Here is a 26,562-nt window from a genome sequence, read left to right as displayed (position 1 = left end):
CTCTACTACAATGCCACTGTCTTTATGTAGCAGGCAGGAAGAACCCCTCAGGTGGTTACGATTCTGTATGTGCTTTTGGAATATTTTTCTACTGGACTATTGCTCTCTTCATAATGATTTTTTTACTTCTCTTTATTAGGAATTGATTTCATTTGAAATTGAAGAGACAATCAGAGAAAAACTATAGACCACATATGATGGTTAATGTTGTATGTGCTTGGCTGGGCCATGGGTCCCAGCATTTGGTGAAACACAGCGGTAGATGTCCCTGTGAGTAGATGTTGCTTTGAAGGTATCTTTTAGATGCAGTGAACATTTGTAATCAGTAGACTTTGAGTAGGGCAGATAGACCATCACAATGTAGGTGGGCCTCCTCCAATCAGTTGAAGGCCTTTGAAAAAAGACTGAGATCCCAGACGAAGAAGGAATTCTGCCTCTAGACAGCCTTCCAACTCAAGAGACAACATTACCCCTCCCTAGGTCTCTGGCCTGCTGGCCTTTCCTATAGACTTCAGACTTGCCAGCCCCACAATTATGTGAGCCAATTCCTTAAATTCTCTGTCCTGTTTTTGCCCCCTCTCTCTTTCTGACAGCACACACATGCCCTCTTGGTTCTGTTTCTTTGAAGAACCCCAAGAAAACACACGAAGGAAAAACAAGCCGATAGAAGATTCTTCAGTGACAACAATGGAAGCCATCTTCACCATTCAACTAAACTTGAATGGGATGATATTATCAAACTTAAAAAAAAATTTTTCAACTGATCGTGTAATCAGTTTTATCTTTTAAGACAGGAGATGAAATACAGTATTTACAGATGAATGTAAAATGAACTTATCATTGCATCCTGAGCAATAGCAACTTCTGAGAGATCAAATAAGCAATACTATCTCAGCAAGATATTCTAAGATACAAGAAGGACTAATAAAATGGAGAGTCTGTATTACATTTTAAATATTATCTAAAATGTAACTGTGAGATTCAAAAAGGCACAGGACAAAAACACTGGATAGGAATAGCATGTAATGGGCTGGGCATGGTGGCTCACAGCTGTAATCCCAGCACTTTGGGAGACTGAGGCAGGTGGATCACCTGAGCTCAGGAGTTTGAGACCAGCCTGGCCAACATGGTGAAACCCTGTCTCTACTGAACATACAAAAATTAGCCTGGCGTGGTGGCATGCACCTGTAATCCCAGCTACTTGCGAGGCTGAGGCAGGAGAATGGCTTGAACCCGGGACATGGAGGTTGTAGTGAGCTGAGATTGCGCCCCTGCACTCCAGCCTGGGTAACAGAGCCAGATACTGTCTAAAGAAAAAGAAAAAAAAAAAAAAAAGAATAGTATGTAATGGGGGGGATTAACAGTTCATGTGTGGTTTAGTCTAAGTGAGGTCACATAGTATTTAATACTTTAAATAATAATAAAACTTCCCCCAGAAGGTATGTGAAACACACAGGAATGTCTTCAAAACATCCACATAACCATTTATTTTTCAACTGAAATGGCCAGAGTTTAGTCAAGCAATTTTTTTCCTTTATTTTTGTTAAATAAGATTCCAGAAAGTATAGTGCAAACACTCAGTAGAAAAGTTGCAATTAAGAAATGTACATTCACATTTAACATTTCAGTCCATTCACTTTTTTAAAATAAAAATAGGACAAATTATTCAATTACTTGTCTCAATTTAACAATCTTGAAAAAGACTGGAAGGTACTCTACAGTGTTCAGTTGACATAAAAATAGACCCGTATTGATCATACAAATCTATCATGAGAAGTTACCCAGTGAGAGTGAGTTATTGTAATTCTGGATGTGGTCATCGTGTTTCTCACTTCTACAGAAGCATCCTCAGTGAGTTGTATTGTGCGAGAAAATGACACCCTTGCCCCCATCACTCTCCATTCCATAGAGGGACACAACCCTATCCGGCCAAACCCAGAAGGACGCAGGCGCTTACACAACTTCTCTCACACAGTCGACAAAATCCAAAAGTGGGCTTTGGGCTTACCTTAAATAGGAATGGAATCTACCACTACGAGATGGTCAGAATAAGGACATTGTTGTTTGAGCGGGGGGTGTGCAATCAGTATAAATGAAGATGGCGGAGGAAGACGAGTGATGACTGAAGGGAGGTGGTGCATAATAAGTGCACGAGCTACACAAAGCTCAGGCTCCACGGGCCTCGCCATGGCTCCCCGGGATGCTCTGCAGCCAGTGGGAGGATGACCTGAGGTCGGGCCTGGGCCTGTCCCTTTGTGCATGCGGTGTGATTTCAAATTCAAACTAAGAAGTTCCACACCATTAGGAGTTTTCACGGCATGCAGTTCCAGAGTGCAAATGGCTTGCATATGTGTAGTTTTTACAGGTGGAAGGCAAGACCATACATCTCTCCCACACTGGGCGTGTGCCTCCTAGTGGACAGTTGTATGCAAGAGGCGGCGATGGGCTCCCTCAGGATCCCCCAGTGTGGGAATGGTCCCCTGAGACTTGTGCTTCATGTGCCTGGGGCCCAGAGTTGGGTGGGGGGGTTGCTGGTGGGAGGTGAGAAACAAGTTCTGGCTGCCAGCTTCCCACTGCGCTCACCTGGGAGGTGGATGCCCACAGGCAGGGTTCTCTGGGCTACTGTTGCACAGTCCTGCATGAGATATTTATTCAGCCCACAAGATTTGATAGATCTCTCGGGAGTTCGTCTAGGCTATTATCTCTGTTTAAACATTAATTCTCAATAAGTGTCTGAAAGCTCTTTTGAAAGCAACCTATCTGAAGGTCTGAACCGCCCGGTACTAGCAGGAACCAATGCCCAGGAGAGGGTCAGAGCACATGTGCTCTGGTGGTTGTCAAATCTCTCACCATCCATCAGAAGCCCTCTCTTGCCTTCTGAACACTCCCGCTGAAATCGACCCTTTGAACATCCTCTAATCCCTGGGAAGGCACCCAGACCCACCTATACCTACTGTCACCAGTAGCATATGACAATAACATTAAATGGCCTACAGCAGAGGAAGACGAAAGTAGAAGTAGCAAATCCAACCAAGGGCCTTCCCATAGCTCACAGAACTGAGCAGGGAAGAAATGGTGTGTAGTTTCAGGGTGTCTGGAGGTGCCACCATTTCTTCCCATTTGATGTCGGAGAGACCTTACAGAAAAAGATGGCAACAGCTCTCCTTGTTTCAGGAGATCCTGTGTATGTGAAATTAGACACAATGACAGGTTTCGCTCAAATATAGTTTTAGAATATAGTTTGATATAACAAAGTAGGGATTTTTATTTCCTTGCTGGAGATCAGTTGTCAAAGAAGGAGGAATTTCTTTTACTCAAAATGAATTGCATTGCTTTAATTTAGCAATGTGAGGCAAGGCCTGCCAGTGCCAGTGAGGACTTGGGCACCTGCTCTGAGGGTGGGCAGCTGCAGCAACTCTCACCCATCAGGGGGACAGCCTTGGCTGCATTCAGAACCCACCTGCTGAGATCGCCCCTCCACCACTTGGGCACTTGCATGTGGATGAGCTAGAGTTCTCCATCAAAACCAACACAAATTTTGCAGATGTTGCTGTTAGCAAAGAGGCACTAAACATAATGGAAAACACAAGGGCTTGGAACTGGATAGAGCAGGAATGGAACCCTGGTCCTGACTCTCAGGGCTGTGTGACTTTACTCAAGTCCCTAACCTCTCTGGGCCTCAGATTCTTCACTGTCAACATAAAGAGTATAATAATACCTCCCTTCATGGGCTATTTGAAGTGGAGAGTGAGGTGAAGCACACAGAAGGTGCAGTTACTGTAAAGCCCGACTTAGATACTAATGATGAGTGTTTCCTTTATTTGTGGTCACAGCAAAAGGCCCACGGAGACTGTGATAACCAGGCGGGAGAGTGATGAGTGCCCCTCCCCTGTGGTTATTGGTGTATTAATAGAACATATTGAATCTAGTGACGGGTAGAAGGAAATTCACTAATTTCACAAAGAATGAAGGAGTTGTACCTAAAATGAGTGACCCGTCAGGTACAAAAGACACAGCTGCCACTGTGGTTGATTTTCTGATTTTCTTTTTTCTTTTCTTTTCTTTCTTTCTTTTCTCTCTTTTTCTTCTCCCTCCCTCCCTTCTTTCTCTTTTCTTTCTCTTCCTTCCTTCCTTTTCTCTTTCTTTCTTTCCCTTTCTTCCTTTCTTCTTCTTTCTTTCTTTCTCTCTCTCTCTCTCTCTCTCTCCTCTCTCTCTTTCTCTCTTTCTTTCTTGAGACAGAGTCTTGCTCTGTCGCCCAGGTTGGAGTGCAATGGCGCAATCTCGGCTCACTGCAACTTCCGCCTCCCAGGTTCGAGCGATTCTCCCACCTTAGCCTCCTGTGTAGCTGGGACTACAGGCTCCCGCCAACATGCCTGGTTAATCTTTTTTTAATTTTTTAGTAGAGACAGGGTTTCACCATGTTGATCAGGCTGATCTTGAACTCCTGACCTCAATGATCCACCTGCCTCGGCCTCCCAAAGTGCTGGGATTACAGGCATGTGTCACTGCGCCCAGCCTGATTTTCTGATTTCAAAGATGTTTTTCCCAGTCCATTGTGAAGCACAACCCAAGAAGGCCACCTGTCTATTGATCTTCCACTGCAACAACTGAGAGAGACGGAAGCTGACAGACACTCACTCAGCTGGGAAGGCCTGGCCTCCAAATTGGCTCCCAGTAACTGGAGGGGAGCCGAAGGGCCGAATTCCTGCAGCCGACACCACCCTGAGGCTCTCTCTATAGCCTCTGTGCACGCCGATAACCTAAAAGAAAAAAATAACCAACAAAACCAAAGAAAATGGAACCTAGTTAGTGCCTCAATGCCCCTGGACTTCAGTGCTGATGTAGGAGATGATAAAGTTGACTTGATGTCTGAGATGCTGCTGCCCCTGCCCAGACCTTCTCCTCTAATAACAAGGATTTTCTGAGGGAAATCACATCAGGGCACTCGGGATGGTTTCCCCAAATGCCCTGTGCGGCAGTTTTATCTGATGTATTCAAATTTAATTTTGTTCCTCATACGAATCCCATGAACAAATGATTAATTTTCATTTGGCTTATGCTATGCAACACACAGATGTGCAAGACACACACGACAGAAACACGTGTTAACACACGTAATGCAGGCACACACATTAAGCACGGCCTCTAGTGGAGTATCTATTTTTTAAGGTAGTGAACAGAATAGATTAAATTTTCAGGGAAATTTAAAAATACAAATATATGCATCATTTCACAATGGCATGTTGTTTAGGGAAGTCTAGCCCCAAAACGTGTGGCACCTGAAATTCAATCTGGTGTTTATGGAATGGACCACGGAGGTGACAGATATCCTCACATCCTAGTACAGGATCTGCTTTCACTAAGTGTATGAACAAACAGAAGGATAAGGCAGGAAGCCCCTAGAACACGTTCCAGTGTGTGCTCCAGGGCACCCCTGGGTGAGCAGAGGGCTCCAAGCCCCCCACCGTATGTCTGTCTGGGGCTGTGCTCATGGGCACTTGGCCCTGTGTGGGAAGAATGTCCACGTGCAGGAAGCAGCCGCCCTGGCTGGGGCTCTGCCCCCTGCTGCTGGCCCCCAGCCCGCCCTGTCTGCCTCCAGGGACCCCTCTGCCTTCACAGCCCCGGGAGCCCTGCATCCAGGAGCCCACGCCCGTGCTCTCTCCCAAGGGCGGGGCCTGCCCTTCAACTCCTAGCTGAAAGTTCACACAGAATCAGACACTGCAGCTTACAGATGAATCCCCTGTGTGGCATTCATTCCCCGATGGCAGGGCCTGACCACACTCAGATCACCCAAATCCATCTGTAGAAAACCACAACTATGAGAAGAGCCTTCCTTCTGCTGAGCCCACTGAGCCTTCTTCAAAGTCTACCCGGGGCTCCATCCCGGCCTGCCCTCCATGCCAAGGGAGCAGTCCTCAGGCCCTGCCCCTGCTCCTGATGCCCCCACCCAAGGGGGCTCCTTGGCTCCAGCTCCTCCCCACAGGCTCAGTCCAGCCGGGACGCTGGTCTCAACCCAACTAGCTCAGCTTGACTTGATGGCTGCAGTGAGGGCCGGGACTGAGAAAAGTCGAAGCTACTCCATTTCCCCTACTGCCCACTTTCGCCAACTATGGGCACCTGCCTGCAGCATCTCCTGCCTGGTACCAAAGAGCATGGAATGATTTGTGCACCGATGGTTATTTGGGGTATGTGAGCTCCTCGAATTAAGACCCCTCTCTTGGTCACCCCCAAGCTCAATTTGAAGGCCTGAACCACCCAGTTTGACCTTCTCACACGCAGGTAAGCCTAGCATGGGGACCCCAGGCCTGAACAGGTGTCCTGTTCAGAGGGCTCTTCTACCAGGATGGTACCAGTGTTGTGGAAGGTGAATGGGGACAGCCTTCAGAGTGCCACCATTTCCTTAAAATGGCCTATCACAGGTAAGCCTTGATATGTTATCCTTTAGACTCTGCACCAACCAACTGCAGCGTACCACCGTTGGTCAGTGTGAGGCCAGTACTGAGACTCATCAATTGGAACAGATCTTGGAGTGGGTGCCTTTGCCTCCTTCCTTCCTCATCCATGCAAGGGTGTGGTGACAATGACCTGACCGGGGTTTAATGCCGGCTCTGTCTGCTCACCAGACCTGGGGTGCTGAGCTCTGACCAGTCTGGGCAGCCCAACCCACAAGAACTGAGGTTTCAGAGCTGGGTCTTCGGGAAGGGATGGGGGCTTTGGGAGTGGCAGCTCCCCGCCTCCCACCACCCCAAGCCAGAGAAAGGGGCAAACTTGCATGCGTGGTTTATCTCTAAATTACCAATCTGCTTTAGACCAGACTCATCTCTACAGTATAAAGTTATTGCTTCTATGACAGGTGTTCCAGAAGCCCTGGTGGCTTTAAAGTCTGAGAAACACGGGCTGCCAACTTGGGTTGCTGGGTCTGTGGGGGCGTCCTCCTGCAGGATACAGACACCCCGCAGGTGTGGACCACCCGGGCCGGCATGGTCCCTGCAAGTGACTGGAAGCATTCCGGGGCTGTGTTCTACTCTACGGCGTCAGGCATGAAAGGCATGCAAGGGTTGCAAGGGGAGCACACGGGGTCGTTTCCAAAGGGCCACAGCATGGCCAAGCAGGGGCTGAGGTGGGTGTGGGGCTTGTCTTCATTTTTGGTACGAGTAAACAGGCAGCACCTGTAACTGGTGCACTATTTACAAAGCCTCTTCAATAAATAATTTAGAGAGAATCCTACCCAAATGGCTCTAACATTTGTACATGAATATTGTACATGATTAAAAATAAATAAGGCAATATAATACAGTTTTCTCACGAATAAAAAGGAAGTTGTTTTTCACCAAACCCCAAGGAACATTATGGCTAAACCCAGTTCCTGAACTCCCAGGAAGTGGCTGGGGTTTGAAGTTGCTGATGATGGAGATGTTTGCCCCTGAAGTGGAGACCTTGCCAAGCCTGCCATGGGGTCCTTTCCAGAACAGTCGTGAGCCCGGAGAAGGGAGCATGGTCCCCGCGACAGCTTCCTCTTGCTGCCCTCCAAGTGGCCACATCTTGGGCAGCTTCCAGGATGTACATGTGTGACCTCCCAGCTCTGTGGACCCCAGGCACGGCACAGTGTGGCCGGCTCTCTTCTCAGTCTCACAGGCCAAACCAAGGTGTCGCTGGACTGGGCTCCACTCACGCCTGGAGGCCCTGGGGCGAATCTGCTTCAGGCTCACTTGGGTTGTTGCCAAACTCAGCTCCTTCTGGTTGTGTGAGCGACACCCGGCTTCCTCGCTGACTGGGGCTGGGGTTGTCGAGTAGCCTCTGGTGTTGGCTCCTGGCCCCTTGTCTTCAAGCCAGCAATAATGGCACCATCTCTGTGACACTTCGAATCCTTCCTGGCTCTCCTGTCTCCCTCAGCCATTCCAAGGGGCCACTGAGCCCACCCGGATAATCCAAGTTCCCCTCCCATCCTTAGATCCCTGACTGTAATTCCACCTGCAAAGTCCCCTTTGCTGTGTGACAGCACCCGGCCCCAGGGCTTAGAACTGGGGCATGGACACCCTTGGGGTTCACTCCTCTGTCTACCCACCACCTGGATGGCCAAAGGTGGGCAGCGGCACAGGGGGCAACAGGATTGGCTGGCCAGGGGCTCTGCGCCCTTCTCAATAGCTCGTGGGTCAAGGACAGCAGCACGATGAGCCGGGGAGCCAGGGTGGCCACAGTCACCACCACCGCACTACACCCTCACCGGCTGCCTGTGGCTCCTGTCTGAACCGACTGCTTCAAATCCGGCTGGGATGGACAGATGAGGATGAGAAAATCCTAGTGGAAAGGGGACCATAAGGACAAACTATTTGTCCTGAAGAGGGGAAAGCACAGGAGCAGGGACAAGGCAGGGTCTGGAGGAGGGGTTGACAGCAGTGCCCCAGCCAGGTTCTCAGCCCACAGCTGGCTCAGATGGACCCTGGGTCCTCAGGATGAGCTCAGGAGCCCGCAGGAGCCCTTGATGACAGCCTGGAGATTCCACATAAACATAAGGTCCTGTGGACGCCCCAATAGCAGCTAGAGGCCCTGCAAGCACCTCCTTCTGCCCCAGGACTTCACAGGAGCCCAGCCCCCAGCGGTACAAGATGATGCCAGAACACCAGGAACGTGAGTGGGCAGCAACATGAGGACCACCCAAGGAAGGTGAAAGGCGCCCGAGCTCTGCCCTCAAAATCTCCAGTGGGGCCATGGGGTCAGCCTACCTGTGGGGTCATGTGGCCTGGCCTGGGAGCTCCCTGTCATAGCCAGGGGAAGGTGCTGGAAAGGCATTGGTCAAAATCACTCTGCAAGAAGGTGTCTGGAGACGATCCTGCCTCTTGCACCATCACAGAGGCCACAGCCCTGACCAGAGAGAAAGGAGGGTGGACAGTACTCCCTACAACCCTGTCTAGACACCTAGTCCACACCCTATGGACAGGCAGATGGAGGCCCCTATATGCAGCCTCTACCCACCTCCCCTGCCTAAAGCCATCCACCCTGCTCACCTCTGTCTGGACTCCTGTCTCAGCTGGAAGCGCCAGGCATCACTGCACTGGCCACCCTGCAAAGCCCACAGGGTCTGGCCTCCCCCAGCTATGGCCCAGGCACCTGCTGCCCCCACACAGTCACACAGGTGAGGCAGGGTCAGGCCCTCCCTGTGCAGGGGGCTGCCTCTGATGGTAGCCAAGGACATCACCCACCTGTGCGGACAGGGATCAGCCTGCAGCGGGTCCCACACACGGGTCTACACCACAGGGAAGGAAGTCTCGGCTTCTCTCTGCTCCTATTCTGAAAAGTCGGGGCCCTCAGGAAAGGGTTACAGCTGTTGAGGAGCAGTGAGGAGGGGGACCCCCAACCCTGCTGGCTTTGAGCAGAGGCAGGGCTCAAGCCTCATGTGTAGTCCACGGAAACCTCTCCGACCACACCTCAGAGCAGTGGGTCTTTAGATGTTCCCCTACTATGGCGCCTACCCAGAAGCTTCCCTCCCACTTCTAGCTACCTTCCTCCCTGTGATCGAGATCCAAGGTTTCTACAAGCCACTGGATAGTCCCTTCCCACTGGCCCTCCTGGACCCCTGTCCCCCTCATCCTCATTTTCATCTTCACTGTGACTATTTAGACATGCATGTAGGAGGCTGTCAGACGTCAACACTATCACCTGCAGTCAATTTCCCTGCAAATTACAACAGGGACACCTGCACTCACAAACATCAGCCAATTCTGAAACTTCGTCCTGGAGGGTTGGTTCTGCTGGAGAAACAGCATCTTCCATCATGGGTGTGAGGGCTGCTCATATTCAACAGAAGGGGAGCCTCACACTGTTGTTGCTAAATGTAAAGGATCCAAGACGCCACAGGGAAAGGAAGAAATGACATCCTTCGTCTTCTCTGAACAAACACAGTGCCGGTGCAGGATGGGGAATGTCCAGGTGTTTTAGGAGCTGGAAGCCATTGGTGGAGGGGTGGAGAATGCACAGGTGCAGCAAGAAGCCGATGTTGGCCATGGTTGTGGAGAGGGGGTCACAGGGCCCCCTGAGAACTCCAGAAGACCTGCCTCTGGCTCTTAGCAAAAAACCACGCTTGAAAGTCAGCAGCCACCACTATCCATGCAGTGAGAGGCAGCTTCTCAATTCTCCCCAAACCGTCCCCAGTTCAAGTGTGGACAGCTCTGTACTGTGCCCGTGGTGTGAACAACCCCAGGCCTTGTGACCTTCCCAGAGAGGCCTGACTTCCCACTCTGGCTCTTGAAGCCTCTGCCCAGGGCTGGAGCAGCCTGTATGTCAGGTCCCACCTAGGCGGGCTGGACAGGGCTGTCTCAGGGCACACTCTTGCAGAGCTCCTCGGTCGCTCTGCCAGCCACAACTCAGCAGCTCTTGCTGTAACCCTGGTGGATGCTCTGAAGGTCCTGACGTTGATGCCGACCTGGCCAAACCTGAACAGGCCTTCTGGAAAGAAACAGTGCTCCCTGCGCCACAGAGGGAGGGATGGAGTGGACACCTCTCCAGGGAGGCCTGCAAGTGTGTGCAGTCGGGTGTCCTCCCCTCACCGAGTAACTGCTGTGCTGCATCTGCTGGGTGGTTGGTCCTCGGGCCACAGGCCACGCCTGGACAATGCTCCTCCTCCACCCTGGCCACTGGCTCCCTGCTCTGCTGGTCTGGCTGGTCCTGGTTGGAGCCACCGTGGCCTGTGTCGTCCCCGGAGCATTCCCACCCCAAGTGCACCCCAGAGGCCCACGTGGGCTCCACTAAGCCTCCTTCCCAGCTGCTGCAGAAGACAGATACTGGCCTGGGGAGTGTGGAGGGAGCCCAGCCCTGACTGAGACGCCAGGCATGGGGCACACCGGGGCACGTCTGCCCTGAAGACCAGCTCTCCCATATGGACCCATTTTCCGATCCAAGCCCAGGGACCTGATTTGGGAGCCGTTTCCATCAGTCCTGCCTTCTAGAAAGTATGTCAACATCTCGCCTTTGCCCTTGACACTGACTTTGCCTCGGCACACAAAGTGGTAGGGGCATCTTCTCAGCAGCCGGTGGACTTCCTCAGTCACCTGTTGGTGGAGAGAAGGGAGCATTACTCCAGGGCAATGAGGGGGACTCCTCTGGGAAGAGACCAAAACATTCCATCCTGCATCTGTTGCTGTCCACCCTGACTGCCCAACCCTGGCACGGGGATGTGGCTTTCTCAGCTCAGCCTGGCAGCCAGGGCCCCTACTCTTGCTGAAATCGCTTGGGTCACTATGTAAAAAAAGACACTGCCCTGCAAAGACAACCCAGGAGACTCAGAGGAGTCTGAGGGACCAGCCCCAGGGGAGTCTCACTGCCTGTTCCCTGGACAATCGGAGGAGGCAACGTTCAATGAGCCGGAAAGCGTGGCCCAGGGAGCACCCAGACACGCAGGTAGGTGGACAGGGCTTGCAGGGACCTGGCACCAGGGTCTGGAGGTAAGCTTCCATGGTGGCTCCGTGTACTCCATGCCAGAGGCTGTGTGGGACACAGCTCCAGATGCCAGACCAGAGAAGAGCAGGGCTGACTCTCTGGGTTCAGGGCTCTTGGCACCTCAGCAGCCAGGGACATTTACAAGTAGGGCATACAGAATGTAGGGGGCAGAAGGTACACCCCTGAGCTGGAAGGGGCAGCAAAGAGTAGAGTCCAGTGCAAAGCCTGACTTCCAACTCACTGCTGCGGGCAGCAGCGTGGTGTCAGTGGGGGTGCAAACCAGACAGTTCACAGGACGCCGGCGCAGCTGCCTCTCCAACCCTGAGTCAGGGGAGGGAGGGACCAGCATACGGAGGGCAGTGGGCAAACTGTCCAGAGAAAACAGGGACATTTCTCGACAGGCTGAAAGAATTTCTGCTTCGCAAAGTTAGGAAAAAGATAAAGGATGAGAAAATAGTTTCTACTAGATACAATCAGTCCTGTGAACAGAGGGCATGACTGGTATCTCTGCGTTATGTTGGAGGTGTGATCTTGGAACTTCCTCTCCTCCCTGTCTCCCTGGCTGCTCCTCACTCTCCCACACACAGTCCATTCAAACCCTGGCATCTTTCGTTAAGAGAACTCAATCCATGCCAAGCCCACCTTCTAACGCCCAGAGCTGGGGAGGGTGGCCCCCGTCAGTGTGGCAGGGGAGGCAGGACAGAGGTCCTGTGAGTGCAAGGGTAACATCCTGGGCAGCCAGGAGACACCTGGCAGGGGATTGGACAGAGGTCACCAGTGAACACTCTGTGCGTGAGGCAGGGGCAAGATAGGACAGTGGCAGGCTCAGATCTGATTTTAGAAACTTAAAAATGCAATGTTGGTTCAGGGCAGGGGCCAGGCTGGGGTGGGCAGGATGGGGCTACCATGAAGTTCTCCCCTGGCAAGTCCGGTTTTGGGGGAATCCTGCAGAAGAGTGCAGGATACAGTCATGGTAAAAAACAACAACAACAAAACCATATATGTGTGTGTGTGTGTGTGCGTGTGTGTGTGTGTATATATATATACAGCACAAAGTTCTGGAGGTGGACGGTGGTAATGGCTGCACAACCATGTAAATATACTTAATGCGACTCAACCATACACCTAGAAAAAAATGACAAATTCTATGTTGACCTTACTGTGATAAAAGACATTTTGAAAAAGAGAATGCAGAAGTGCAGCGCTGCTCCATGGAAGCCCCGTCTATGTTCTGAGCAGGACAGGAAAGCTCCATGAATATTTTGGCCTATCTGTCCCTTAAACTGCCCCTGTGAATAGCTGCTGTCACACGCCTGGGGACCAAGCCTTCCCTCCATGGCCTCTGGAGGCCTGCAGTTCCCAGGGAGGGTGGCTGCAGGGCCGTGTGGCCCTTCACAGGCTCCATCTTACTTGTAAGGGCTTCATTCTGGTGGTCATCAAGACCAAATCAAGTTTCAAATTTGTTCTAAGGGAAATCCCAGAAGCCGAATCACACTCCTCCACACAGAGGAAAAGCAGAGGCTGCTGCCTTCTAAACCTTTCCATGGCTTTTAGAGGGTGTCAGCCCACCTGAGCTGCCCACAAGTTCCTCAGATAAGGTGGACAGGCATAGCACCCTCCCTTCAAACACACAAGAAAGCCCTTCCTTCCTATGACAGCCGGTGGAGGCTGGAGTCCTGGGATGTGCAGCATGAATGAGAGCCGCCAATCTGCTGGGACCAGAAGTGGGACCCAGTGACTCAGTGCTCCCACTGCTGCACCTGGTCACTCAGGAGCCAGCCCCCAAGACTAAATGACAAACCAAACAGCAAAATCAAGATGCCCGGGCCAGGATGCCCTCCAGAGCAGACAGACCGAAATAGTCAGCTCTTTCCGCCCTGCCACGTACAGGCTGCAGACTGGGGATTCAATCCTGGCCCTCTGTGCCTCAGTTTCCTCACCTGAAGAATGGGCACCCATGTCTTGGGGGTTTCTGGGTGAACTGACCTGGATTCTGCCCTGGACCCCTGTGCTGTCCATCCGACTGGCCACGTTGACTGTGTTTCCCCAGATGTCGTACTGGGGCCTGCGAGCGCCAATCACTCCAGCCACCACGGGGCCAACATTGATGCCTAGAAAACAGCCAGCGCATGACCTGTCAGTGGGAAAAGTGTGACTCACCCCACCAGGGCCACCAAATGCACCTGATGCTGCTCCTGGTGGAGAAAAGGTTGCTCCTTTCAGGGCTTTGTTTCCTGGGGTCACCTAGCACCAGGCTCCTTCCTGAAGCATCACATACAGCACAACAGAGAGGCAGCTGCCCTGCTGCACAGGCTCCCCTGGGCAGGATCCCCTCACAACACTGTCCACTGCACTGGGGAACAGCACTGGCTGTTCAAAACGAGTCCTGATCCTGAAGAAAAGTCCCCTTTCCTGGAATAGCAGCCTCTGTGCTGAGCCCTGCCAGGGGAGCCACTCAGAAGCGTGACCTTTCAGCATCTGGGATTACAGGGTGTATCCCTGACTGCATCCTGCACCCTCTCTTGCAGAAAAATAGCGGCTCCGGACCTGTTCTCGGAATGTGACCTTATGGCTATTTTAGAGTACGTGCCCCAGAACTATGCAAGATGGTGCAGAATGCTCTGAAGGGAGGAGAGGGAGTACCTTCTCTTTTTGTAGCTCAGTGTCCAACTGGCCTCTGGACAGCTGCAGACCAGTTGGACAGCATTGCAACAACCCAGGCACACCCGAACTTGAGTCACTCCTTGTGCAACTTCCTACAAAGCATTTACCCTCTCTGAGCCTGGTCTTCCTCCCCTGTAAGTAGGGCACATACCAGGCTGTGACACCCGGCCCATGCTCAGCAGGACAGAGAGGGACCAAGCTTGCTGTCAGCTCTCCTGTTACAGCCTGCTGGCAGCCACCTCCTGCAACTGGGGCTTTCTGGCCTTGACCGAAGCCACTTCCTATCTTCCCCTTCTGTATTTGTGGACTAATTTTTCTGAGCTTGTCCTAGAAAATTCCTCTGACGTTCTGGGCAGTGGGGAGCTGGCATGACATGGAGGAGCATGAGAGCAGGGGGCAGGCACAGTGGGGTCAGCTGGGGAAGGTGGGCATGGGAAACTCAGAGAAGAACCCCAAAGGGCCATTTCCCAGATGGCTGGAGCTGGTGGGAGTTGGCGAGCACCCTCTGCTAACCCCAGACGCCCCACCCACATAAAGAACACTAGGCTAGCACCAGCCTGATGGGCAGAAGGGCCCCGAGAGATCCTTGTCCAGCCTCACTGCATGACCAGACACTGAGGTGCAGGGCCGGGCTTACCAGCCGGTCCTGTCATTGGAAAGTGAGGAGCAGAATTTCCCTGATTCACCAGCAGATCGATTTCCAGGTACATCAGTAGCTCTGCTGACCAGAGCTCAGGGCCCAGCCGGCTCACTCTGCCCGTGCTCTCCGGTCAGACACCATGCCTGAAGCCGAGCTTGCTTTTCAGGACATCAGAACTCCACGTGCTCTAAGTGGATCACCCACCACCCTTCACACTCACACGTAGCTCCAAGGTTTGTTTTTAAGGCTACTGGATGTTTGAATTCTAAAACAACCATGAACCTCTAGTTTAACTGTATCCTGGACTAGTAGAATTTTTCTGGTAAACTGTCAACATCTCAAGAAAAAGTGAATTTATGATTAAAAAATAACAACAAATCACAGTTTTATAAAAGCTAGAAAGGAACTGGGGCATCCAGTGGTTTTTCCTCCTCATGACACAGGTAAGGGAAGGAGCCCGGAGAAGACACAGGGCGGCCGGAGTCCACGCAGTGGGGCTCCCGTCAAGGCCTGTTTCTGGACAGCCCATGTGGCCTCAACTACGTAGCCATGGCTGGTGAACAGGGAAAGGGGCATTTTACTTCAGCTAAGTGTGGACTTGGAGGAGCATCTGAACGTCTCCAGGACAATCAAGATTTCTAATGTGTTTCCTGAGCTAGACAATGAATCTTCAAAGTCCTAAGTTACTTTCTGAAGCATCTCCACTTCCACCAGCAGCTTCCAGGGGCAACTCCGTACACAGGTCCCCATGCCCTCCTAGGCAGCACCACCCTCCTTCCTGTAAGACCAGGGCACCTCGTCAGCTGATCCCGCCCCTACGTGGGTATAGGAAGGTGTTCCACATGGATGGACAGGATAGGTTTAGAGTCACGTACCAACTCGGAGGACAAAGTCGTTGTAAGATTGGTAGTTGATTTCATCCAGAACGTCAAACATCTCAATGGCAAAGTCTGCCAGCGTGCTCAGGTGGGAGGAGATGGACTTCTTAGCCTAGATACAAACAGACAGGGTCATTACATCTGAGGGGCGCTAGGCAAGAGGGAGCCAGGGACCAACCTGCAATGGCCAACAACAGCCGCACTCTCAGGGGCAGGCATTCTGGGTACCTGGTTATGGGCACATTTATCATTCCATTCTACAGGTAGGAAACTAAGGAAGAGGCAAGGTATTGGCCAAGCCCCAGCTCCTGAGGGGCAGAGACAGGGCCCACCCAAGGCTGCCTGCAGGAATGGGGTGGGACAGCCCTTTTGAGTGAGAGGCCAGGCGCTCAAACTCCTGCTTGGACAGTGTTGCTAATGCCCATTGCAAATGAGCAAAACAAGGACAGAGACGCATGCCAGGGAGTAGACAACTTCCTTCCTTGAGATTGAGGCTATATCCTCATGTACATGTGTGACAAGGTCCTTTCTCTTGTGAAACAGTAACAGTTGTAAAGTCTCTAATTTTTATTTTTAAAGGGAATTTTATTAGTCTTCACAATCAGGAAACGAATGCTTTTTAAAAATTAACAGACTTTACTTTTAGGGCAATTTTAGGTTTATAGGTAAGTTGAGCAGATTATACAGAATTGTCATATATCCCTTCTCCCCAGTTTCCCCTGTTGTTAACATCTTACGTTAAGTGTGACACATTTGTTACAACTGATGAACCAATATTGATATATTATTATTAACCAAAGTACATAATTTAACTAGGGTTCACTCTTGGTATTGTCCATTCTATGCATTCTAAATGCATGACATGTATCCGCTATGACAGTATTACACACAACAGTTTCACTGCCCTGAAAATTCTCTCTGCTGTCTGCTCATTCCACCTCTCCCATGACCCCAGCAACCACTAATCCTTTTACTGTCTCTACCGTTTTGCCTTTTCCAGAATTTCATATAGCTGGAATCATACCGTATGTAACCTTTCAGACTGATTTATTTTAAGTAGCCAAGTGTATTTAAGGTTTCTCCATGTCTTTTCATAACTTAATAGGTCATTTCTTCTCACTTAATAATATTCTACCTTATGGATATACCAGAATTTCTTTATCCATTCACCTACTGAAGGATACCTAGTTTGCTTCCAGTTTTTATTATGAATAAAACTGTTATGAATACTCATGGACATAAGTTCTCATTTCATTTGGATATATACCAAAAGTGCAATTGCTGGATCACATGGTAACATTATGTCTAACTTTGTGAGAAACCATCCAACTCTCTCCCGCAGGGGCTGCCCTATATTGCATTCCCGCCAGCCAGGAAGGAGAATTTCTGTTGCTCCACATCCCCACCGGCATTTGTCTTGTCAGTGTTTTGGATTTCAGCCCTTCTAACAGGTAGCTAGTGGTATTTTATTGTTGTTTTCATTTGCAAATCCCTAAAAGCATATGATGCTGAGCATCCTTTCATATGCCTGTCATCTGTATTTCTTTTGGTGAGGTGCCTGTTTGAATTGTTTGCCGACTTTTTAACTGTTGTTTTTTTTTTCTCTCTTGTTGAATTGTAATGGCTCTTTGTGTACTATAGATACAAGTCCTTTATCAGATAGGCGGTTTGCAAAGATTTTCTCCTAATCTGTGACTTGATTTTTCATTCTCTTAATATTTTTCATAGAGTAGGAGTTTTTAATTTTCGTGAAGTCCAACTTACCAATTTTTTCTCTCATGAATCATGCTTTTGGTGTTGTATTTAAAAAGTCATTGCCAAACTGAAGGTCATCTAGATTTTTCTCCTATGTTATCTTCTAAAAGTTTTGTAGTTTTGCATTTTACATTTAGGTTTATTATCGATTTTGAGCTAATTTTTGTGAGGGGTGTAAAGTCTGCATCTATCTATATATATCTTTTTTTTTTTTTTTTTTTTTGCATGTGTATGTCCAGTTGTTTCAGCACTGTTTGTTGAAAAGACTCTCTTTTCTCCACGGTATTGCCTCTGCTCCTTTGTCAAAAACCAGCTGACTATATTTCTATGGGTCTATTTCTGGGCTCCCTAGTCTGTTGCACTGATCTATTTGCCTGTTCTTTTGCCAATACCATACTGTCTTGATTACTATAGCTTTTTAAGTCTTGAAGTTGGGTAGTGTCAGTCCTCCAGCTTTGTTCCTCCGCTTCAATATTGTGTTGACTATTCAGCATCTTTTTACTTTCCATATAAACTTGGGATCATTTTGTCAACGTCACAAAATATCATGGTGGAGTTCTGATTGGACTTGTGTTAAATCTACAAATCAAACTGGGAAGAACTGCCATCTTAACAATACTGTCTCTTCCTATGCAGGAACAGTGATTCCCCAGTTACTTAGATCTTTCATTTCTTCCATCAGAATTTTACAGTTTTGCTCATATAGATCTTGTACATAGTTTGTTAGAGTTATACCTAGTATTTCTACTAATATAAATGGCATTTTGTTTGTAACTACAAATTCCAATTGTTCATTGCTGGCATATAGAGAAATGATGAACTTTTATATATTAACTTTATATCCTGGAACCTTACTATAATTGCTTCTTAGTTCCAAGGGAGGAGACCACCCCTCATATTGTCTCATGCCCAATTTCTGCCTCCAAAGAAAGAAGTAAAAACTAAAAGGCAGGAATAAAATCCACAAGCAGACAGCCCGGCGCCACTCCCTTGGCCTAGTAGTTAAAGATCGACCCCTGATCTAATCGGTAATGTTATCTATAGATTACAGACATTGTATAGAAAAGCACGATCAAAATCCCTGGCCTGTTCTGTTCCGTTCTAATTACTAGTGCATGCAGCCCCCAGTCACGTACCCCCTGCTTGCTCAATCGATCGCAACCCTCTCAGGCGGACCCCCTTAGAGTTTTGAGTCCTTAAAAGGGATATGAATTGCTCACTCAGGGAGCTTGGTTGTTGGAGATGTGAGTCTTGCCAAAGCTCCCAGCTGAATAAAGCCCCTTCCTTCTTTAACTCGGTGTCTGAGGGGTTTTATCTGTGGCTTGTCCTGCTACAGTTCCAGGGGCTTTTTTCTGTTATTGTTGTTATTAATTCTTTTGGATTTTCTACGTATACAGTCATGTCATCTGCAAGCAGATTCCTTCCCAGTCTGTATGCCTTCAATTTTCTTTCTTGTCTTACTGCCTTTCAGTAAAACGTTGAGTAGAAATGGTGAGAGAGGATATTCTCGCCATGTTCTCATCTTAGAAAGTATTTAGTTTCTCTCCATTAGGTATGTTAAGCTGTGGGTATTTTGCAAATTTTTTTTAAATCAAACTGAGGAAGTTGTCTTCTATTGCCAGTTTACTGAGAGTTTAAAAAAAAAAAAAAAACCAGGAGTGGGTGTTAGACTTAAATAATTGTTCTGCATCAATTTATATGATTATATAATTTTTCTTCTTTATCCTGTTGATTTGATGAATATAAATTCATTCTGGAACACTAAAACAGCCTTATATATCTGGAGAAAAACCAATGTGGTTTTAGTATATAATTCTTTTCATTCATTACTGAATTCAATGTGCTAATATTTGTTGGGGGCTTATACATTTATATTCATGAGAAATACTGGTCTGTAATTTTCTTTTTCTATAATGTCTTTGTCTGGGTCTGGTATGCAGGTAATGCTGGCCTACAGAACGAGTTAGAAAATGTTCCTTCTGCTTCTGTCTTCTGGAAGAGATTGTAGAGAACTGGTGTAATTTCTTCCTTAAATGTTTGGTAGAATTCACCAGTGTATGCATCTGGATCTGGTGCTTTCTGTTTCAGAAGATTATTAATTATCGATTCAACTTTAATAAATCTAGATCTATTCAGAATAATTATTTGTATTTATTCACAGTTCTACTGTGGAAAAGGAGAGTACAGGGCTGATGGGAGAAGAAGAGGGGGGCAACTAGGGAGGAAGGTGGGGGCTGGTGGGGGAGGGACTGGGCTGCCGAGGAGGTGGGCCGGTGGGGAGGGTAATGGAGCAGAGGCAGTGTGAGGGTTCTTGGGGGAGGTGTCTAGCAGGGCAGTGCTGGGGCTGGAGGAAGCTCCAGTGAGCAGCCTTCTGTGCTGACTTTCCCTAGGAGATTGTGTCTGGAGAGAACCAGCCACGGGGAGAACCAGCCACAGACAAAAACAGCACTCAAGCTGCTCCCATAATCCAACACAGAGGGCAAACAAACCCCAGTGTGGAACCTACCCAGTGTCCCAAAGCAGTTTAGGGAAGGGCTGGGACCCAGTCCCCAAGCAGGCAGCCCCAAGCCGTACTCACCTTGGTCCCCGAGGTAGGCGCTAGCCCCACAGCAGCCATGTAGGTGCTCCCAATGGTCTTGATCTTCTCTATGTCCTTGTAAAAGTCTTTTTCCATGAGCTTTGTTTAAAACATAAAACTGTTAAACATGACATAACATTTGAGAAAAGTTGCTGCAGCCATCAGCCACCAGGAGGAACAGCAGAGCCAATGAACACATTCAGGAAAGCAATGTGTCTTCTTTGCTTTGGGCAGACAAGTTCTAGGACTACGCTGGCAAGAAGAGGTAAGGACGGTACAGGACACATTCCTGTCCCCAACAGGTGAGCTCGCAGCCACCAGGAGAATCGGGTCCAGTGACAAGGGGTGGTGGGGCTGCCACAGTGCCTGGCTGGCTGTGACGGGGGCCTGGAGACACCCACCTGCCTGCTCATCTGTAGACAAAGGCCTGGAGGTGCCCGCCTGCCTGTCCATCTGTAGATAAGGGCCTGGAGGCACCCACCTGCCTGCCCATCTGTAGATGAGGCTGCCTAGCCCTGGCCACTGTAGATGTCCCAGCCCTGACATTCACCACATGGAGGACAAGCACCCAGCCCCACCTGGTCGCCCTGGTCCCCCATCCTAGGGTCAAGACCCCCCTCTCTCCTGTGATAGTTGGTCTGGAAGGAGACAGAATGCCTGTTCTTCCCGGGATTTGCTTTCTCTCATTCCAGCTACAAAGAATGTGACATATTGTGAGACACACAGGATTTAATTAGGTGAAGGGGTATCCTGGTCACTCGTCAGTAGGATGCACCAGCACACCCAGGTGGGGTCAGGATGGCGATGCAGGGCCTCACCTCGTCAAAGTCGGCAATGATCTCGTTGAGAAGCCGCAGACACTCCACCCCCATGTTGTTGCCATCCAGCTCGATGTAGAAGTCATTAAAGTTGGGGATGGAGGCAAACATGACGCCCACCTGGGAGTAGGACTGGTAGTAGAGGTCCTGGAAGTTCAAAGGATAGGTCAGGAAGGGTGAGTCAGGCAAGCGCCGAGGGCATGGCGGGAGTAGTGCCGGGCTAGTGCTGGCCAGGTGCAGGCTGGGTGCTCACCATGTTCCGAGGGTTGGACATGAGGAAGTGCTGGGCGACGTGGGCTGGCAGGAGGTTGAAGAGGATGCGCCTGTTGTCCAGCTTCACCTTCTCCATGTCCTCTCGCTCCTCCTCTGCCTGGGGCATCACGAGCCTCCGTTAGTCCCATCCAGTCACGCTGCCTTCACTTGTCCCCACCGCACGCTTCTTTCTAAACATCCAAACTGGACTCCAGGTGTGCTGATGGTCTACACACATGCTCCTGTCCCTCCTGCCCACTGGATTCAAGACTAGATCCATGTTACTGGGTCGGGAAGATCTGCAGATGTCTGCCTAAGTCACCACCTCATCTGCTAGACTGTCCAAAGGACAAACTACGGCTTCACCTCATTTCCAGGGTCTGCCCTGCCCTCTGCTACTTCCTAGGGACCAGATGCTACAGCAACTCTTTCTCAGGCACGTGCCCATCCACAGGCTCCACCAGCCCCCAGGCAGCTCCCAATGTGTCCTGCAGGGCACCTGTCCTAGAATGCCTCATGCCCAGGTGGGGCAGACACCTTCCTAAGGCTCCTGTTCCCTCTGGAATCTCTCTGGTCTTCACTAGAGCCCACATCCCTCTGGGCACTGAGACAAGTAGAACCCTGCAGGAACGCGGGGCAGGGGCAGATCCAGGGCCAATGAGCTCATCTGAGCGCTGACTTCCAGCCCCCTGGGGCAAGGAGTAAAGACCCAAAGGGTCCCACCGTGGGGACATGGCAAAGCAGATAGATGGCAGGAGCAGGTGAGTCCCAGCCCACTTACTGCTAGCTGTAGGACCCTGCAGAGACTGATTGAGCCGTCAACAAAGGCCCCATTCATGGACCACTGTGAGGGCTCAAGAAGGGCTCTTGGCAGGGCGCAGCACAGCCCTAGGAGGCAGAAGCCACTGGAGTCCCTGTTTTCCCTCACACAAAACCCAACTTCTGTAAGGAGTGAAGCTTGGGGAAGATTCTAAGTATGTGTTAGCATTTATGGAGGCATCAAACTCTTGAATGTAGTAAAAACTGTGCAGTGACTGCCCTTGTGGAGCGGCCCATGGCCTGGTCACTGCAAGCCATGGTTTGGAGGCCAGCTCCCCTGGTTCATGTCCCCCTAGGTGACTGGTGACCCGGCCAGCAGATGCAGCCTCACTGTGCCGTGGTTTTCTTGTTGTAAAATGGGTGTAACACACTCACTTTTAGAGGGAATACTTGTAGGGTTGTACTTAACAAGGGCTGAGGGGACAGCACGCCCCACAGTAAGCCTAAAGAGCACAGCTGCTTTCTGGCAGTACTGATATTATCAGAGCTGAGTTGCCCAAGAACAGGCCGCTAGACTGCACACAATGATTCCACCAGCTAAAACAAAGAAGTGGAGGTTTCCAAGGATAGAGGTGAGGAGGCCCCGAGCCTTGAGGGCCAGGTACGAGGATGGGGGTGTGTGTGAAGCCAGGCAGGGCATGCAGGGCAGGCCTAGTGCAAGTGTGTTCTGGGAAGACAATGCCAGTGAATCAGGGTGACCCACGGAGACAGACAGCGCCAGCTGTTTCTTCCTGTCCCTTAAGGAGCGAAGACCAGATAAGGAAGAAGCAGATGAGTACAAAAGAAACCCAGGGACCATAACCTTCCTGGTCAGACCAGAGCTGGAGTCTGGCTGCCCAGATGGGCTGGAGCCGGGCTCTGCCCACGCAGCGGCTATACGGGCATGGTGCTGACTTACGCTGGGTCATGCTCAAAGGTCAGAAACCTTCAATTTCCAGCCTCAGATGGTCTCTGGCGCTGCTTTCAACTCAAGTTCCCATCAATAATGACATTCTGGACAAACACCTCTGTATAGGACCCACATTATTAATTACGTGTTAACACATCAGGCTCCAATATACACAAAAGAAAGGTTTGTAAAGGGTGACATAAACAGAAAGTAAAGAATATTTTCTTAAATAATAGCTTTGTTTTATTTATTAGTGGCACAAAAATTTCTGCTCTCTCCAAAATACTATTGTTAATGTTAATAGTATTTTAGTGAAAACAATGTAACTGAATATGCTTTGATTAAAAACCATATTCTAACTTTATGGCACTGTGAATAAAAAATTTGCATCTACATTCTGCTTATTTCCACACTTGGATTAATGGGCTATCAGAGCTGCTGTCCTTCCAAAATCGTCATATATCTCTTAATCCATCCACAAATGCAAAGGTCTTTGTTGAAATTTGACTGGGAAACATCCATCTTTCCCTGTGCCACTTATTTTCATGAACCAAGCACAAATTATATTGTTATATATTTTAACGAATGTGATGAAAATCCACTGAAATTCTCAGTCTATAAGATTTTCCCACCAGGAAACTCTATTTTTAAGAAAGAGTAGTGGGCACCACACATTATTCCTGTCAACAAAATCACATGTCCATCCAACATGTTCAGAATGTTCTCTTTATGGCACAGTTTCTTTAAAAAGGCATTTCCCTTCTCAAGTGTCCTTCTGTTTCAGAAATCACTGACCAGGATGCCTCTAGTGATAGTTACATGATGCCTCAGAGAGTTCACAGCCTAGAGTGCTTGCATTTGGAAAAGAGAACAAAATAACAAACAGCATAACTTGGCAACTCCCCGTGTGCCGACATGTGCTATGAGTGACTCCCACAGTCATCCTGACAGTCTTCTATCTAACTAACAAGACCAGTAACCTCAGAACCTGGAATCAATAACGTGTTTACTACCAGGGTACAGCCAAGGGAGGGTGGTCCTGTACTCATTCTGTCTCGGAAGTGATGTCCCTGCCTCCCTCCTGCAAGTGACACAGGGCATCTGGCCAGTGTCAGGTCAGCACTGCCAGTTCATTCTTCAACATCAGGAAAGAACATTTCTTAATTCTCAGATACAATCACTATAAGTAGACTTTCTGATGCCCTCTCCCCAAACCTCACTGAACCATCCGGTGTCCTGAGGTGCACACACCCCTCTTTGTGGGCATCTCAGGGTCCACAAATACCTTCTTTTGGGAAAGTGCAAAGGGAAAGGAACTTCTCCGAGCATAGCAGCAGCTAAGACAATAGTCTTCAGCCCCCAGGTTAGAGGAACTTAGTCTCTAACTTTGGGGCGGAAATGTTTCATGTTCAGCTTCTTTGACACTTGGTTTTCCCTTAAGCAAGAGGCACTCTGTGACCCATGCCACTGGGACACAGAAAGATCAGAGCAAGCAAGCAAGAGGTGATGCACGTCTCTGCATGGTGTCACTGCTCCAAGGATGGATGAATCCTGAGATTCAGGGTGGCCCGCGCTGGGCAGGCTGGGCAAGGTGCATGTGTCCAGAGTGGCCCCAAAACTGTTGTCAAGCGGGCAAAAACACCAGAGGGGTAGAGCTGCATGCCCTGACCCAGTGAGTCTCCCTGGAATGGATGCCAGTGGCTTCTCTCCTTCCTGCAGGGCTCTGGGGTAGAAGTCCCTAAGGCTCACCACTGACTTTCAGGGACAAAGAGGATTGTGCAGACCCAGCCCCTGAAGACCAGGGAGACCAAGGGGGGGCTTCCGGCTGGACCCTCAGTGGCCAGCCTCGACTTCACAGTCCCCCTTCTGTACTGCGGGACTGAGGAAGCTCCAGGGTCCACGGGCCTGACTCTTGGAGGACAACGATGACATGATCCTCTCGCTGAACTGCACCAGACATATAGTGAGAAGAGGACTCGCCCTCTCTGACGAACACTACTGACACCCTCAGGAGGCCTGCGACTGCAGCGCAACCTAGCCCAACTCAGAGTGCCAGGAGTAGGCAGCAATTCTACAGGGCTGAACTCTGGAATATTTCCCACTTTTCCACTCTCCTTCCCTCCCATGTAGTTATGTCCCTGATGTGCCCCTATCAACTACCAGCCTCCCACCCTCCCGTCCCCCAGCAGAGGTGCACGACCACCGCATGTTCTCCACCTTGTCCGCGGCTCTCTCTCCAGCTACTGGGGAGGTTGCTTTGATATTTCCCTCAAATATCAGTATTCCAAGAAGCATTTTTAGAGGTAATCTTACCTCTAAAGTAATTAACGAATCCAGTCTACCTCATCTCCTTGAGCAGTGATCTGCATTTCCTTGAACACCTCACAGAGATGGCGGACTCACTACTGTACATGTCAGCTTCATCTAACCTCAAACTCTCAAGCCGGTGGACAACGTACGTTGAATGAAAATCTCCCTCCCTGGATCTTTTGTCCAGCGACCCTGGTTCCGTCCTCAGTGTGCTCCAGAGACCAGCTGTACCAGGATGGGAGGACTGAAAAGGCCTCACCCTACGTCCTACTTTCAGTTTCTTTGGTCACTCCTCTTACTGGTGACTGGTTTGAAGGTCCCTCTCTGCCTGGATGTCCAGGTAAGCTGGGCTGTGGCTAAGGACTCTCCTAGGCAGGGTACTGGGCAAGGCTTTAGCCAAATGTAGGGCTCCCAGCAAACTCCCCAGGCCTCTCAGCATGAGCTGGTACTCAACTGGCTGTCCCTGCTCTGTGCTCAAAAGACTGTACTTTAAACACAGAATGACCGTTCAGTTTTATTTTGTGCAGTTTTTTTCTATCAATTCAGCGGCTGCAGTGAGCACAGAACCTGAGCCTACCAGGGTCCCTCTGGTGCCAGCTCCTAGCTCTGTGTTCTTCTCAAACTGTAGGACCACGGTCATGCACGAAAATGACCAGCTTGATGGGAGGGTGAGGCATGGAGAGAGGTCTCAGCTCCCACTGAGCTTCGTGCAGCCACCTCAGGGACCACATATCATGAACACATGCCTGCTTCTCACTAATTATTTTTCCAGCCAACGCACAGACTTTACAAGCACTGTTTACAGCATAGGGCAGGTTGAGTGTGGTGCAGGTGTTCTTAAGCCTCCAACTCAGTGTCCTTGTTCACCCAGCACCCAATTCAGCACTTTAGACCCACCAAGTCCTGCCAATGCCATCCCTAACCCCAGGCCTCTCATGTAGGTCCCTGCTGCCTGCTGCTCCAATCAGCTCCACTTCCCTTTTAGCTCAGAACAGATGAAAAACTCTTTTTAGATCAAAAATGCATTTCATTAAGGCTTCATGATGAGAAATGTGATTTACATTATTCTACTACATTAAAGAGAAATCTTAATTTTAAATTTGAACAATTAAATGAATTAAAAATGTTATCCCTGACTCTTACTAGAAAATGAGAGAATAAATCTTCAAATGCTGTAGTTACAACGTGTGGATGTAGGTACGCACATGTACATGTTCCACCTTGCCCTGGGAAGTCCATGAGTGGTGTGTGTGTGTGTGTGTCTGTAACATATGTGTGTTTGTGTGTGCATGCACACATGCACGTGTGGTTTCTATAAAATACTTAGCATCTTGTTGCATTTCTCTTTCCAAGAAATAAAAAGGCAGACCACAGCCCTCATGATGTGTTTGTCCCATTCATGGCCCCGTGGTGTAAATGAGGCTGTGGTGATGTCATAGCTGGGGGAATTGGAGTTCACGAGCTGCATGGCAAATCAGCTCGAATATACCAGGACTATCCAACATCCACCCCCAACAGAAATGCTG

At 49.6% G+C, this 26,562-nt stretch overlaps 1 protein-coding gene across 1 annotated transcript in view; it reads right to left on the bottom strand.

The window, feature by feature from the left end:
• Positions 1 to 5,131: 5,131 nt before the first annotated feature.
• Positions 5,132 to 26,562, bottom strand: part of ADCY1 (adenylate cyclase 1) — a 138,335-nt gene continuing 116,904 nt past the window's right edge. Inside the window, exons 15-20 of the mRNA XM_023226479.1 lie at positions 21,020 to 21,136; positions 20,767 to 20,913; positions 19,949 to 20,047; positions 15,613 to 15,727; positions 13,420 to 13,544; positions 5,132 to 11,045 (exon numbers count right to left, since the gene is read on the bottom strand). Of these exons, the coding sequence (XP_023082247.1) occupies positions 10,743 to 11,045; positions 13,420 to 13,544; positions 15,613 to 15,727; positions 19,949 to 20,047; positions 20,767 to 20,913; positions 21,020 to 21,136 (906 nt within the window). The 3' untranslated portion in view covers positions 5,132 to 10,742. The remainder of the gene's footprint in view (positions 11,046 to 13,419; positions 13,545 to 15,612; positions 15,728 to 19,948; positions 20,048 to 20,766; positions 20,914 to 21,019; positions 21,137 to 26,562) is intronic.

Source organism: Piliocolobus tephrosceles, chromosome 8 (assembly GCF_002776525.5).
Source record: "Piliocolobus tephrosceles isolate RC106 chromosome 8, ASM277652v3, whole genome shotgun sequence".
NCBI lineage: Eukaryota > Metazoa > Chordata > Mammalia > Primates > Cercopithecidae > Piliocolobus > Piliocolobus tephrosceles.
This window is presented reverse-complemented; position numbering and strand designations above follow the sequence as displayed.